The sequence below is a fragment of the Monodelphis domestica genome, chromosome 4 (genome assembly GCF_027887165.1).
Source record: "Monodelphis domestica isolate mMonDom1 chromosome 4, mMonDom1.pri, whole genome shotgun sequence".
Lineage (NCBI taxonomy): Eukaryota > Metazoa > Chordata > Mammalia > Didelphimorphia > Didelphidae > Monodelphis > Monodelphis domestica.
This window is the reverse complement of record NC_077230.1, coordinates 413,670,210-413,687,174: the sequence shown is the minus strand read 5'-3', so window position 1 is coordinate 413,687,174 and position 16,965 is coordinate 413,670,210. Positions and strand designations below refer to the sequence as shown.

Genomic DNA, 16,965 nt, shown 5'->3' with positions numbered 1-16,965 from the left:
TCACACATCCAATCATTCTTCACCAGCCCTCACGTACCCTTCACTCTCCCCTTTCTGTAATGACTTTGACTTTAACTTGATTTGAGAAAATTGAGGCTGCCTGACAGTAACACCCTTCTGGACCCTCTTCCATGCCCCAGAGTTTCTGTCTCTTCATTCATTTCCTCCTCTCTTGCTTTAGAGAGAGCAGCAGCTTTCTCTGCTCTTCCAGGGTATATGGGAAATCCTTGCTTGACTATGATTTTGATTTTTTCAAAATAGAAAATATCAATACATCCTGACCTCCTTCCCTTCTATTCCAAAGAAAGAAGTGTATTTCTTCTTTTCCTAAAGTTAACTTCTTTACATTTTCTTGATCTTTTTTTTTGCCCTCTTTTTGGGCACATATATTATTGACTTGACCCTTGCGATCTGTCTCGCTTTGTCTTACTCATTTCTCTGGATGTCTTTTCCTGTCCCTCTTTCATCTTCAATCTCTTCTCCAGTGGATATTTTCCCTTATACTAGACTTAAAGCCAGTCCCTTCTTCAAACAAATCTCTTTTCTACCTCCCCCTAATTCTCTCCCTCTGCAAACCTTCCCCAGACCTTTCTTTAAAATTCAAAGATATTTTATTTTCCCAGTTACATGTAATAATTTTCATCATTCATTTTCCAAAATGATGAGATCCAAATCGTCTCCTTTCCTCCATTCTCTACTCCTCAAACATGCTAAGCAATTTGATCTGGATTAGACCCCGTATTATCATGCAGAACATACTTCCATAAAACAGTAAATAGACTAATGTGAAAGATAGTCTGCTTTGATCTACATCTGACTGAAATAGTTCTTTCTCTGGAGGTGCATTGCTTTCTTTGGCTTAAGTCCTACAGGATTGTCATGGATTATCATATTGCTGGTTAGCCAAGTCTTTCTCTGTTGATCATTGTATCATATTGCTGTTACTATATACAGTGTTCTCCAAGTTCTGCTAATTTCGCTCTGCATCAGTTCATGTAAGTCTTCCTAGCTTTTTCTGAAATCATCTTGTTCATCATTTCTTATAGCACAGTAGTATTCCATCACCAACCTAGACCTTTCTATTCACTTAAATGATGGTGATAGGATTGTCGGTGCCAAAGTGGAGAGAATTTTAGAGGTCATACAGTATAATTCCCTTATTTTTACAGATGAAAAAACTGAGACCCACAGAGATTAAGGGGTCTTCTCAGGTTATACAGGTAAGTGGTGGGGATTTGAAACCGGACCCAGTGGATTTCTAGCATACCACGTTGGCTTCATTCTTTGATTCTCTTGTGTTCGACACTTTTGATCACCCCTTTCTTCTCCTTCCCTCATTCATGTTCCATAACATTGCCCCCTACTTTATATGAAATATTGAGGTCAGTCTTCAGTACTATATTTTAGAAAGGACATTGAAAATCTGGAGGGGGTCCAGAGGAGGGTGACCAGGATAATCGAGGGTCTTGAGTTACAGTTGTATGATCAGTTGCAGGAGCTGGGCTGGAGAAGAGAAGACTCAGAATGAGGTGTATGTGTGTGTGTGTGTATGTGTGTGTGTGTGTGTGTGTGTGTGTGTGTGTGTGTATGTGTGTGTGATTCAGTTGCTGTTTTCTATTTGTTTTTTGTTTTTTAAATTTATTTATTTTTTCAATTACATGTAGAACAATTTTTTATAATTGTTTTGACATTTCAGGATTCAGATTTTTTCCCCTCCCTCCCTTTGCTCCTTACCCTCAAGTGGTTAATAGTCTGATATCGGTTATGCCAGTGCTTTCATGCAATACGTATTTCCATATTGCACATGCCATGGCAGAAGACACATCACACATAGAGTAAAAGACTCACGAAGGAAATATAATGCAAGAAGTCATGCTTTGATCAGACTGCAACAGTGAGTTTGGTTGTGGAGAACATTTTTGTCATGAGTCTCTTGTTGCTTATTTTGCTGATAATAGTTTAATCCTTCACAGTTGATCATCATATAATATTTCTGTTATTGTATACATTGCTCTCCTGGTTCTGCTCACTTCCCTCTGCATCAGTTCATAGAAATCTTTCTATGTTTTTCTGAGTTCATCCTGTTCATTATTTCTTATGGTGCAGTATTACATTGGTGCAAGTATTTCATTACAACCATATACAAAAACTTGTTCATCTTAAGTGATGAACAACCGCTTAGTTTCCAATTCTTTGCCACCACAGAAAGAGCTGCTAGAAATATTTTGGTACAGGCGGGCCCTTTTCTCTTATCTCTGTTCTCTTTGGAATATGGACCCAGTAATGGTATTGCTAGGTAGTGGGGTAGTGTAGTTTTATTATGGACCTTTGAGCCTGGTTCCATATTGTTCTCCAGAATGGTTATATCAGTTCACAGTTCCACCATCAGTGTTATTAGGGTTCCAATTTTCCTATGTTCTCTCCAACATTTATCATTTTCTTTTTTATTGATCAAGTTAACCAACCAGTGTGTCTCAGTTGTTTTAGTTTGCATTTCTCTAATCAATAGTGATATGGAGCATTTTTATATGACTAGATGGTTTTAATTTCGTCCTCTGAGGACTGCCTGTTCATATCCTTTGACCATTTTTCAGTTGTGGAATGCTTTGTATTCTGATAAATTTGACTCAGTTCTCTATATATTTGAGAAATGAGCCCTTTGTCAGAGATACTAGTTATTTTTTCCCCAAAATTGTTTTTTTCTTTCTAATCTTAGTTGGTAGTATTATTTGTATAAAGCCTCAAAATTTAATGTAATCAAAATTATGCATCTGATATTTTGTAATGCTCTGTGTCTTGTTTGGTCATACATTTCCCCCTTATTCAGAAGTGTCACAGATAAAACTTTTATGTGTTCTACTAATTTATTTATGGTGCTACCTTTTACTTCTTGATCTTCCATTTTGACTTTATTCTGGTATAGGGTGTGAGATATTGTTTCTTCCATACTTGTTTCCAATTTTCCCTGCAGTTTTTGTTAACCAGTGAGCTCTTTCCCCAAAAGCTTAGATCTTTGAATTTATCTAACAGTAAGCTGCTATGGATATGTTGTTTATATAGCATATTCCATTGATCCACCACTCAATTTTTAGCTAGTACCAGATTGTTTTGATCATTGCCACTTTTTAGTATAGTGTGAGGTTGGTATGGTCAGGCCTCCTTCCTTCAATTTTTTTTCATTGATTCCCTTGATATTCTTGGTCTTTCGTTCTTCCAGATGAATTTTGTAATTATTTGTCAAATGTTATGAAATAATTCTTGGATAGATTGTTTGGTATGGCACTGAAAAAGGCAAATTAGGCAAGAAAAGGCAAATTAATTTAGGCAATATTGTCCTTTTTATTATATTGGCTTGACCTATCCATGAACAATTAATGTTTTCCCAATTGTTTAGGTCTGACTTAATTTATGTCAAGCCTGCTTCATAATTGTGTTTATATAGTTGCTGGGTGTCTCCCATTATCTGGAGGACTGTCCTGAGGAAGAGAGATTAGATTTATTCTTCTTGGCCCTTCTGGTAGAAATAGGAACAATGGTAAGGAAAGTTTGAAATTTAAGTGGGATATCGGGTAAAACTTGTAGATGATTGTTGTCTGTTCTTTGTTCAAAGATGGGATTTTGTCTTGGTTTTAAGTGAGGCAGAGCTGCATAAAGACAATTAGACTCACTTTAAAATGGAATGGGCTGCCAACAGATTTGGTGGGTTCCTCCACCTTGGAGATCTTCAAACAGCCTGGTTAGGCATTTGTTGCCCGCATTATCTTGTTCAGGTCTGGGTTGGACTCACTGATCTCTGAGGGTCCTTGGAACTTGGAGTTTGGGGGGGGGGTCTCCCGATTGCCAGTGTGCCATGTGTTAGTAAACATAAACTTAAAGTTCATTATTAACTTGAATAAGCAACAATTCATTTATAGTATTTTTTGCTGAATATTCTTTAAGCAAGGCTATATTATCATGTGAATTCCTTTCAGATTAGAGTAGCATATGTTATTCTTTGGTGTTTATATGCACATACCATATTGTTTTGTGAAAAGTTTTAAGTATAGCATTCAGCCTTGTCTCAAATTATTTCCAAAGATCAAAGTGAAAAACTACTTTTCTCCTTAATGTAGGCTTCCAGTAAAATTAGCAAGCTGCCATTGCACCGAAGTTTCCTCCAGCTTTGCAAAATCATGGATATTTGGGAATGGACTGTGCTTGGTGGAAAGTTGGCTCGTATTAGGTGATTTTGTGAATTTTTAAAAAATTGGCTCCAACATCCAGCCATTCAAAAGTTGAAATCTAGTGTGGATCTGGTTCACCAGATTTCTTTTTCTGGCTTTTTGGAAAGCTGTGAAACACATTTATTGGCATCATACCTGAAATAGTAATTATCAGGTTTTTATTAATAGATAAATCAAAGGAGGGGAAGTAAAGATATGGACCGGAGGGAGGGACTTAGAATAAATGAATTCTTAGAATCTTTTTCCCCCAAATTTATTTTAAAAAATATTTTTAGTTTTGTCTTCTTTGACAAATGAATTTAAATGTTTGGAAATTAGAGGATGGGATCTCTTCTCGGGTTTGCTGCTCTGTGCCCATTCCCCTCAATCTCCTCACTGGGGAAATAAACATGCCACGATAAGCTGAAGGTGTATTTTTTTCTGGTACCCATTGCCTCTTAGTTGATACCACTGGAGGGGAGGGATGGTCCCTCTTTAGCATCCTCCCTCAGAACTAGAAGACCTAGGTTCAAGTCCCACCATATAATGTGCCCCTGGGCAAGTTGCTTTCCAGGCAAAATATTATAAATTGCAGAAAAGATACCAACTCACATTGATAGAAACTGGTGATTTTTTTTCTACTAATGATAGATCCAAACCTTAGCTAATAAAAGAAAAAAATCTTATCAATTTTAAGACATAAGAGTGGCAAGGGCTAGGCAATGGGTTAAGTGACTTGCTCAGGGTCTCACAGCTAGGAAATGTGTGAGGTCAGATTTGAACCCAGGCCCTCCTGACTCCAAAAAAGGAAAAAAAATCTTAAAGCAATATCTTGAATTCTTTGTCTTTCCTCCCTTGCTCCCCCTTTTCTTCCAACTTTCTTAAAAAAAAAAAAACTGTCCAATATTTGTCCCTGAATGTTAGATGAATAACTGAGTGTATTGATAGTGAGAAATTAGTCTTTCTGTCTGGTGCTTATTGGATAAAATTTGTGAGAGCAGGGGGCATGCCAGTGTCTAATAGTAAAAACTTCAATAGATTGACTCTCAGGTTTGCCAGCTTTTTAATGACCTCTCTCATCTCTTTCTTGACTCCCTTTGGGCTCACCTTCTCTCTCCTGCCTTTGTGCCTTTTCTCCATCATTTCTAAGGGGTAACATTGGAGTAGTGGAAAGAAATCTTAGAATCCAAAGCCTGGATTGACTTCCTCTTCTGATATTTACTAGCTGAACTTTGGGAAGACCCTTTGGTTTTTTTGATCCCTCAATTTCCTTGTCTGTAAAATGGGTTAAGGAATCCCTTTACTTCAGGGGGACCAGCATGACACACGTAGGATAGAGTGCTTTGTTCAGGTGATGGATATAGGGCTGACTGAAACCTTGGAGACCAGCAAGTTCAACACTCTCATTTAACAGCTGACAATTCTAAAGCCCGAGCAGGGAATTGACTTTCCTATTCCAAGTCCAGTGTTCCTAACCACTTTACCATACTGCCTGTAAAAGAAGGGTATGTGTGTTGGACAGGGTTCTAGACTTTTAAAATAACTTTGACCATCTTAGTATCGATTCTAAGACAGAAGAGAGTCAAGGGCTAGGCAATGGGGTTTAAGTGACTTGCCTAGGGTCACATAGCTAGGAAGTATCTAAGATCAGATCTGATCTCAAGTCCTTCTGACTTCAGCCCTAGGTGCTACCTAGGTGCCCCAGTCTTCTAGACTTTTTCTTAGCCCTAGTATCCTCACCTGTTGCTTGGCAGCATTTCTAATTCAGTCCGCTAGTTACTTGGCATTTTTTAGGTTCTTAGAGCCTGGATGAGTGGGTAGGATTGCATGGGTATCGGTCCCCCCTTTAATCCCTTCCCTCCCTTCTTAGGTTTGCTACTCTGTGCCCCTTCCCCCCAATCCTCTCACTGGGGAAATGAACATGCCACAATAAACTGAAGCTGTATTTTTTTCTGGTACCCATTGCCTCTTAATTGATAACCCCTGCAGGGGAGGGATGGTCCCCCTTTAGCATCCTTCCCTTTTCCTGTCTTGTAAATTGTGATGACAGAATGACATCATACTCTGACATTCTTGTGGTCCCCCTTTCCTAGGTTTGTTTGGGTGGCCACCTGGTCTCTGCATGCTTAACATCAGTACGAGGTTGTTTTTTCTTTCTTTTTGTTGTTGTTGTTGTCTTGGTTTTTTATTTTCAACGTGTCCAAATTCCCCAGATCTTTTCCCCTTTCCACTGTGTTTGTTTTTTTTTTTAAACAGAGAGCTCCCCCCCCCCCCCCAACGTTGGGGAGACTGCAGAAATATTTGTTTTTCTGTGACATCAGCTCCTCACCATCCATGCCATGTTTTAGTTTGTGCCTCAGCTGCTTGCTCCAGCCTCCCCAGGGAGCCAGTACCACCCGTGCCTGGATACATGAGGCAGAGATGTGAACGAGAGAGAACAGGATAACCAGTCTTCCATTAGCTTTCCGCCGCCTTTAACGCTCAAGCTGTTTCTGCCCATTAGCCCGGGTGTCTAGTGGTATCCCAACGACAGCATCTGGGACCTGCGGGAGAGGGGGGAAAATGTGCCCTTTTTTACCTACTGCACGATAGAGTCAAGAGAGAGAGAAAGAGAGAGGGAGAGGGAGAGGGAGAGGGAGAGAGAGAATCTCATGCCGAGGAAGCCACCGAATAAAGGCCAGTGAGTAATGCATGTGTCTTCTGGGTATTCTGTGCCTTCCGTGAGATTGCTGCTTGCCATTGCCTCCGCGCTGTGTGTGTGTGTGTGTGTGTGTGTGTGTGTGTGTGTGTGTGTGTGTGTGTGTTGTCTGTCGTCTGTGTGCAGTGCAGGAGAGAGCCAAAATGCTGACTTCTGTTATCATGTAGTTGCCCTGGGCCGCCGGTCCTTCTTTGCAACCACAGATTGTTACAAATGCAGATAGCTCGGGTGCCTCCTGCGTGCCTGTGTGTGGGGATGTGGCTGCCGGAGCCCCTCGGAATCATGTCGCCTGGAATGCAGTGATCGGGCTGCTGGTCTGTTTGTTTGGTTGTTTTTTTATTTTTTCTGCCCCCCCCCCCCCCCCCCCCCAGCAGAGGAGGGAAGGGGGCCAGCATTTTTTCTTTTCTTTTTTTTTTTTAAAGAAAAACAAGGCACAGGAGGGACCATGCCCAGGGAGTGATGCTACTGATAAGGGATTAATGAAGGAAATGTATCCAAAAAGGACTGACGGTATGTGATCTGGAACGGAGGCCTGCTAAAAAAGACGAGTGAGCTTGCTTGCTTGAATTTTTCCTTTTTTTGTTTTGTTTTCCTTTTGAAGGGGCCACCCCTCTCCCTTCCCCTCCTCCCTTCCTAAAACAAAACAAAACAAAAAAAGGACAGGGATCATGTTGAGGCATCCGTTGACCTAGTCACCGAATGGCTGCTGCCCATTTGGTATTTGGTCGTGACAGATGTGTTGTGTAATGTGATGGATCTCTCATAGAGCCTGCAAAAGGAGACGGAGACACACACACAGGTCTCTCCTCTTAATCTGCATTGCTGTAGCCAGGCCAATCAATATATCAGGCTTTCATGGTCAAGGATGGTAGCTGGGGCTCAGAAATGCCAATGATGATGCTCGATATTGGGCTGCTGCCACGATCAGCTGATTCCTGGGGAAGGAGTGGACCCAGAAATCCAGGGGAGCTATTCGTATTCCAGGGCCTTCCCATGCAGGGGCTCGGAATTTGCGGAATGTTTCCCTTTGCTCTTCATGGCATCCCTGATGGGACTCTTCTGTCCGTCAAGGATGTTTATGGGCACTTGCTAGCCTCTCCTGCACCGTGTTGCTTCAAGTTGTTTTTAGGATGCTGGGCTCTTCCCCTGGAGCCCCGATCTGCTTCCTATCTTGGGTGCTCTTATCTTTCACGGAGTCCTAGGAGATATTTGGATGTTGTCTGTGTCTGGGTGGTGGGGAGATGCCTTTGAATTTCATCTTTGCTCTTTGGGGGGAAGACGGTCATCCATCTTGCCCAGGAATAAAATAAATCATGACGATCCACTACAGCAACTCCTCTGTGGGCTTGGATGGTGTGTGTGTGTCTCTCGTGGCCTGCAAATGCCGTGCTTGCTTGCGAGGACAGGATTTTCCCTTCATTTGTACTATATTGGCAACAGTGATTAGGTTATTCCGAGCACGTGAACGAGTCCCCTCCCCCAGCGGAGGCAGGAACGAGCGAGCCAGATCATAGAGGCAGCTTGGAAGAGAGAGCTTGGATTGCGTTGGGGAATTGGTTTGCTGGGGAACCCTCAGAGGAGAAAGAAAGAAGGTTGGGGTTTATTGGTCGACTGGACTGAATTTTGAGGGTGGGGGCGGGGTGGGGTGCAGAGAGCCTGGGCTCATCCAGGAGGAGGAGGAGGAGGAGGAGGAGGAAGGAAGGAAGGAAGGAAGGAAGCAGCTGTGTCATGGTTTCTCAAGAATGTCCGTCAAGTCTTTGCCTCTGTCTTTTAACGCACCCCACGTGTTTGGAGTTCGTGTTTATGGGAATCCTGGAAATATAGGTACCGATGGACAAGAAGGGCTTGGGGCCTCTTGGGGCAGGAATTAGGTTTGAGGGATTCTCCTCTTCGTGGACTCGTCAGCTTGAAGAGTCTGTCAATGTTTTGGATGACATCCCCTCCCCCAGCCCGAGTGATGAGAAAATGAGAAATGTATGTGTGGACATATTACGTGTGTTTGCTCGTATGTTTGGGGGATTATTCATGATTCATTTATTTTAAAATTAAATTTTGTTCTCAATTTACCAAGCAGTTATTTTTTTTAATCCCTCCCACCTTCTCCACTTGGGGAAAAAGAAGGAATAAGAAAAAACGTGTGTCTGTTTTCAAAACAGTGAAGGGGCAGAATGGCCCGATCCTTGCTTTGACTCATTTTCCCTGTCTGAAAGATCCTGCAGTATATTGTTTCTCAGCTCGGGGGATGTGGAGGTTCCAAGCAGATTCTTGTTCCCTGGCCAGTCCTGAATCTTGCTTCTCTGGGGTAGAGTCGAGGGCTTTAGTCAGCGATTTTCTTGGCTTGTCCCCTTCCTTTGGTTCACTAATTTAGGACAAGAGGTCAGTTACGGCAGGCAGTTGCTCCCAAGCTGTCTCGTGGCTGAGGGCTGTCACCTATGGCTGTCTCCTTAATCTGGGTGGGAGATGGGTTAATTAATTTTGTTAATCCGTAGAATGTAACCATTAGATTGAGCTTCAGTTTCCTCATCTGGAAAATGGGAATAATATTAACAATAATGATGATGAGAATGCTGCACCTAGGGTTGTTGCAAGAGATTTGTAAGGCATTCTGCATGTCACTACATATATCATTATTATTATCATCAAGGACAGAGTTGGTGGGAAAATTTAGTACGTCCTTGAGTCTTATTCATCAATTGACATCAGGTTCCTTAGCTGTCAGGATCCTAGGGAAAGGGCCCCTAGATTAACATTCATTTAATTTGATGCTGAAGAACTTGTAATTTAATTGTTTCCCATCTCCCACATCAAGCAGAAACAAGCTACTTGAGGATAGGAATTGTTTTATATTGGTCTCTATCTCCTCAGTCTTTGGCATCCAAAAGATATTTAGGTGGCATGGTGGCTAAAGCTCTGGGTCTGGAGTTAGAAAAGACTTGGGTTCAAATCCAACCTCAGACACTTAGCAGCTGTGTGACCTTGGGTGAGTTCTGCTTAATCCTTGTTTGCCTCAGTTTCCAGAAGTGTAAAATGGGGATAATAATAGTACCTATCTTTCAAATTTTAATTTTTTAAACCCATACCTTCTTAGATTTGGTACTAACTATCAATTCCAAGGCAGAAGAGCTATAAGGACTAGACAACTGGGTTTAAGTGACTTACCCAGGGTCACACATCTAGGATGTATCTGAGGCTAGATTTGAAACCAGGACCTTCCATGTCCAGCTTTGGTTCTCTATCCACTCACCTACCTAGTTGTCCCTTCATAGTATTGTTGTGTCAATCAAATGAGATTTATTTATAAAATACTCATAAATATTAGTCTTTATTATGAATAGCTGGTATTAGAAGGAGCCACATCCCTATCACTCCTTAGCTTTGCCCTTAAGTAGAACAGCATACCTTGGAGGCACATAATGGCGCTAAGATCAATTTGTGTCCTTTGTGGGATTGTTGTGAGCATCAAATGAGATAATTGAAAAGGTGTTTTGCAAATGTTAGCTATTATTATTGTACAATAGGAGGCTAATAAATGCTTGTTCCATTGAACTGAATCTGGAAAGTGATGAATATATATTTTTTAACCCTTACTATCCATCTTAGTATCAGTACTGTGTATTGGTTCCAAGGCAGAAGAGTGGTAAGAGCTAGGCAATGGGAGTTAAGTGACTTGCCCAGGGTCACACAGCCAGGAAGTGTAGGAGGCCAGATTTGAACCCAAGACCTCACTTCTCTAGGACCGGCTCTCTATCCACTGAGCCACCCAGCGGCCCCCATGATCGATATAGATTTCATTAATATGTGAAGTCCATAGTGATGAATATGTTGAAGGCTTTCATCTCTCCCACTGTGGACTTGCAAGTCAATCTCTTCCCCCCTTTTCCTGTTGTGCTTGAACTAATTTAAGGCAAATGGCTAGTGGAATTTTCACTTTTATTGGAAATGAAGCTCAGATTCTTAAAGATTTCTGAGCCTCAGAGTATGGAATGCTAAGACCAGATTGAGAATTTTCACATTGGGTATGCCTGGATTCCAGTAACTGGGTTACAGTAAGTCTTTGTCTATTTCTTGACTGTGAATTGTATGCCCAGCCCTCCCTGAGGCTCTGTGGAGAACAAAGGGGATAGATAGACCTTGTCCTCCAAGCCCTTTGGGTTCTGAACATCCTTGGAACAAGAGTGAGCCATAGAAGCCAGCAGAATGTACGTTTCTGGAGGGCAGGCAGTATTTTGGGTTTTGTTTTTTATTCCAGATCTGAATTTAGTTTGTTGTGAATACTTGTTCCTTGGTTGGTTGATTGTTGGTACTGGCCAAAGAGATGAAATAAGTAGATGACTTGGACTAACCTAACACTTCCATTTTCTGCCCTCAAATCCTGTTGTAGAGAAACTTCCATTATTGTAGTGCAGACAGTTGGAACTACATTTGAGGAAGTGCATAAGTGCATTGGTGAGTGTCCCCAAATCATCTGACTACAATAAACCAATGGCCAGCATTGGGTTTTACTTGATCAAAGAGCTCATGAGATACTTCTTACGAGAATAAACCAATTTCTACTATAGACTCATTGAATTCCAAGGTTGGAAGGGATCTCAAAGAACACACCCTTTTCTTAAATTCTTAAATTCATTAATGTCTAGCTAGAGATATGACCCAGTGGAAAGGCCTCTTTAGGGATGGGCACTGTTGTTGGAGGGATTACCCATGTTACTGGTCACTGGAATATTTAGCTCCCAAAAAGGTCTGCGAAACGTTCCCCTTATAACATCTTGGTTTGCTAGTCAATAAATGCTGAGGGCTTATATTGTAATTCCCATACATCTGCCTAGTTAATATGCATGAGGTTTTAGGAAGCCCAGTCAGTAGTTTGGGGGTCTGGGCACCATCATTTCCAGGGATGAGCTCAGGTCATCTCTCATCAAGGATTTTGGAAACATGCTACGTGTGCTTAGCCTATGGAAAGTTTTAAAATTATTTACTAGAACCCAGCAGGAAGGAGGAAGGCTGGGATGAGGGGCTTCATTTGCACTTCAGTGTCAACAATGACTTTTCAATGAGTGACACTCAGGTCAGGGCCTTTTTTTTTTCAAATATAGATTTTTGTCCTTACTTCCTTTGGTAAGTGTGGGTATGTATGACTAAGAGCATGGGGACAAAAAAGAAAAATGAGCAGTAAGCTGAGACCAACCAGCCGGCCAAAAACCCGAGAGACTGTAAATGGTTTTGTTTGTGTCTGGCTATAAGCACTTGTACTTACATAGCAAAGCAAGGCAGCAGGGCAGTGAACAGAGGGTTGGCCTTGCAGTCAAGATGACCTGAGTTTGTTGCCTACATTGGATAGATACTGCCTGACAGTATGGATTCTGGTGCAATGTAGGCTTCTCTAGAGTTTTTGTATATGTTATCCCTGGAGCCTAGGACAATGCACATAGTAGGTACCCAGTACATGACTGTTATTGTTTTTAGTAGGACCATCTCATTTTTGTATGTGTTGTCCTCAGCACCTAGGACAGTACCTAGCACATAGTAGGTATTCAGTACTCAGTACAGTATTTTTAGTAGGACCATCCCATTTTTGTATGTTGTCCTCAGCACCTAGGACAATGCCTAGCACATAGTAAGTACTCAGTACAGTATTTTTAGTTGGACCATCCCATTTTTGTATGTTGTCCTCAGTACCTAGGACAGTGCCTAGCACATAGTAAGTACTCAGTACAGTATTTTTAGTAGGACCATCCCATTTTTGTATGTTGTCCTCAGCACCCAGGACAATGCCTAGCACATAGTAAATACTCAGTACAGTATTTTTAGTTGGACCATCCCATTTTTGTATGTTGTCCTCAGTACCTAGGACAGTGCCTAGCACATAGTAAGTACTCAGTACACAATTTTTATTTTTAGTAGGACCATCCCATTTTTTATGTTGTCCTCAGCACCTAGGACAGTACCTAGCACATAGTAGGTATTCAGTACTCTACTTTTGTTTTTAGTAGGATCATCTCATTTTTTGTATATGTTGTCCTCAGCACCTAGGACAATGCCTAGCACATAGTAAGTACTCAGTACTGTATTTTTAGTTGGACCATCCCATTTTTGTATGTTGTCCTCAGTACCTAGGACAGTGCCTAGCACATAGTAAGTACTCAGTACTGTATTTTTAGTAGGACCATCCCATTTTTGTATGTTGTCCTCAGCACCCAGGACAATGCCTAGCACATAGTAAATACTCAGTACAGTATTTTTAGTTGGACCATCCCATTTTTGTATGTTGTCCTCAGTACCTAGGACAGTGCCTAGCACAGTGCCTAGCACATAGTAAGTACTCAGTACACAATTTTTATTTTTAGTAGGACCATCCCATTTTTTATGTTGTCCTCAGCACCTAGGACAGTACCTAGCACATAGTAGGTATTCAGTACTCTACTTTTGTTTTTAGTAGGATCATCTCATTTTTTGTATATGTTGTCCTCAGCACCTAGGACAATGCCTAGCACATAGTAAGTACTCAGTACTGTATTTTTAGTTGGACCATCCCATTTTTGTATGTTGTCCTCAGTACCTAGGACAGTGCCTAGCACATAGTAAGTACTCAGTACTGTATTTTTAGTAGGACCATCCCATTTTTGTATGTTGTCCTCAGTACCTAGGACAGTGCCTAGCACATAGTAAGTACTCAGTACTGTATTTTTAGTAGGACCATCCCATTTTTGTATGTTGTCCTCAGCACCTAGGACAGTGCCTAGCACATAGTAAATACTCAGTACACTATTTTTATTTTTAGTAGGATCATCCCATTTTTGTATGTTGTCCTCAGCACCTAAGATAGTGCCTAGCACATAGTAAATACTCAGTACACTATTTTTATTTTTAGTAGGACCATCCAGTTTCTGTATATGTTGTTCGCAGCACCTAGGGCAGTGCCTAGCACATAGTAGGTACTCAGTACACTACTTTTGTTTTTGTATATGTTGTATATATCTCATTTGTATATGTTGTATATATGTATATGTATATATATGTATATGTTGTATTTGTATATATCTCATTTGTATATGTTGACTCTAGTAACTAGGATAGTTCCTAGCAGATAGTAGGTACTCAGTACATGACTGTTGTTTTTAGTAGCACCATCTCATTTTCGTATGTGTTGTCCTCAGCACCTAGGATAGTGTTGTTTTTTAGTAAGACCATTTCATTTTTGCATATGGTGTCCTTAAGACCTAGGACAGTGCCTAGCACGTAGTTGGCACCCAATAATATACTATTATTGTTGTTAAACCCATACCTTTTATCTTAGAATTGATATTGACTATTGGTTCCAAGGCAGAAGGGTAGTAAGAGTTAGACAATGGGGATTAAGTGATTTGACTAGGGTCACATAGCTGGGAAATGTCTGAGAACAGATTGGAACCCAGGACCTTTTGTCTCCAGATCTGTTTCTCTATCTACTGAACCTAGCAGCCCCATTGTTGTTGTTTTTTAAAACCCTTTCCTTCCCTCTTGGAGTCAATACTGTGTATTGGCTTCAAGGCAGAAGAGTGGTAAGGACTAGGCAATGGGGGTGAAGTGACTTGCCCAGGGTCACACAACTAGGAAGTGTTTGAGGCCAGATTTGAACCTAGGACCTCCCGTCTCTAGGCCTGGCTCTCAATCCACTGAGCCACCTAGCTGCCCCCTGTTGTTTTTAAATATTATCCATCTCATTTTTGTATATGTTGTCTCCAGTACATTACCATTGCTATTTCTGAAGACTTGATGTCTCCTTATCTTGCCCAGTCCGGGAGTACCTAGGATAATCATGGGCCAGATGCTATTATTTATTTTTGCATGAGCTTTGACATGCTCCATTCCCAACCTAGGCCAGTTTGCTTACTGGTCTCATCTCCCCTCTGCTACCATGTGTAAGAATTGGAATAATATTTCTACCCAGATATATATTCTATAAAGTTTATTGGAAAGGGTAGACAATTATTCCTAAGTAACCTGACCATCACCTGCCTGCTCTGTTTCCTGACTTCTTCCTTCTTTGTTCTCTTCTTGCTTCCCCCAATTCTTTTCGATTTCCCCCCCTAAGAAGCCCCAAACCTTCACCTTTATTGACGCACAACATGTTGATTGACGCAAAACCCGGCACAACTGTAGTATGTCAGGAACATTTGATAGACAGGTAAAGCTCCTCAGGAGGGGAAGGAGATAAAACTTCCTTGACACACATGTTCCTATGGAACACAGATGCCATATCATCTTAACCTATTACGTCTTGGAACCCCTGAGTTCAAGAGGTCCCTCAGCTTCCTGGGTAGCTAGAATGACAGGTATGGGGTGCCATGTCCACTGAGAAGTAGCTGTTAAGTGGAATTGACTTTGTGACCAGGAATGAATCACTTAATCTTTTAGTGAGACAGGCAACTATCTAGGAATCTTGGTGGAAAGCAATTCCATGCTGGGAATTCCCTGTAGAGAATCAAATAATCATAGCTCGAGAAATAGATCATTTAGTCCAACCCCCTCATTTAATAGATGAGGTCCAAGAGATGTTCTGCAGTTTGCTCCAGGACATACTTGAAGATCTGAACCAAAGTCATTTGACTCTATTTACTGTACTCCATGCTACTGATCACCATTCCTCCCCCCCCCCCCCAAAAAAAAAACAAAAACCTCTCCTCTGAAGTAGATATTGGAAAGGGATCCCAGGAGTCACTACCTGCCCACTGGATCCCTGAGATCATGCCCTGGAGAGCTCTGAACTCTGGTATGATGAAGCCTCTATCCTCTTCATTCCAGCTGTGCGCTAGCCTGCAACCAGTCCTCTCCTACCTCTGCTCTGAGCACTCCACTCAGATCAGCACTATCATTGCTTCTGGAAATGTGGCAGTGGCTTGCCCCATTGGTCTACTCACCATCTATGAGTTCCCAGACTTCACAGCTGCCATTTCCTCCCTGTTAGATAATAAATTTCTCCAGGGCAAGGATTACTTTGCTTTTATATTTATATACTTGTGTTTATTACAGTGCTAAACCAAATGCTTTTCCTTTCATTTATTTTTTATTCATTCACCTTCCTAGTCCAATGACTCTGGAGTTCATGAACTTCCAAAAAAATGGATAACTATATAATTTGCATTGTATAGTTATTATAATTATCTTATACATTTAATGCATTACTTTGAGAAGGGGGCCATAGATTTCTCTTGGCTGCCAGAGGAGTCCATGATACAAAACATATCTAGTCCAACCAGATTTGTACCCTAGATCTCATCCAATGTCTTAAAAAAATTTTTTTTTGGATTTTTAGGATGAAAAGTCCTACTTTTCATCTTAGAAGCAACAATATATATTGGTTCCAAGGCAGAAGACTGGTAAGGGCAGAGCAGTTGTGTTGAAGTGTCTTGCCCAGAGTCACACATCTAGGAAGTGTCTGAGGCCAGATTTGAACCCAGAATCTCCTGTCTCTGAGCCTAGATCTCAATCTACTGCCACTCCCCCCCCATTTATTTATTTTAAACCTTTACCTTCTGTCTTAGAATCAATATTGAATATCATTTCTAAGGAAGAAGAACAGTAAGGTCTGGGTGATAGGAGTTAAGTGCATTATCCAGGGTCACGGAGCTAGGAAGTATCTGAGCTATATTTGAATGCCTGACTTCTTGTCTCTAGTTCTATCCATTGAGCCACTTAGCTGTCCCCAATTTCTTTTTAAAGAGGAGGGATATGAGGGTCAGAGAGGTCAAGTGTATCACCAAGATCAGAGAGGTAGAAAATAGCCAAGCCTAGAGGGCAGCTAGGTGGCTCTGTGAATTGAGAGCTAGGCCCAGAGACAGGAGATTCTGGGTTCAAATCTAGCCTCAGACACTTCCTAGATGTGTGACTCTGGGCAAAATAGGGGCAAAATAGGGGCTAAGGGACTTGTCCAGGACACCTAGCTAGTGAGTGTCTGAGGCCAGATTTGAACTCAAATCTTCCTGAATCCCAAGCCAGTGCTCTATCCATTGTGCCACCTAGCTGTTTAGCCTTAGCACAGTGCCTGGTGCCTAATAAATGCTATACAAACACTTATTCCTTTCCCTT

At 41.4% G+C, this 16,965-nt stretch overlaps 1 protein-coding gene across 9 annotated transcripts in view; it reads left to right on the top strand.

The window, feature by feature from the left end:
- PRKCZ (protein kinase C zeta) overlaps positions 1-16,965 on the top strand; it is a 251,095-nt gene that overhangs the window by 62,596 nt on the left and 171,534 nt on the right. Inside the window, exons 1-2 of one of the 9 annotated variants that reach the window (XM_056795993.1) lie at positions 7,018-7,214; positions 7,323-7,410. The exons of 5 other annotated variants lie outside the window; for them this stretch is intronic. In XM_056795993.1, the coding sequence (XP_056651971.1) occupies positions 7,380-7,410 (31 nt within the window). In that variant the 5' untranslated portion in view covers positions 7,018-7,214; positions 7,323-7,379. Of the gene's footprint in view, positions 1-7,017; positions 7,215-7,322; positions 7,411-7,492; positions 8,725-16,965 lie in introns of those variants that run through there. 3 more of the 9 variants (XM_056795992.1, XM_007505815.3, XM_056795994.1) reach the window with 3 other exon arrangements.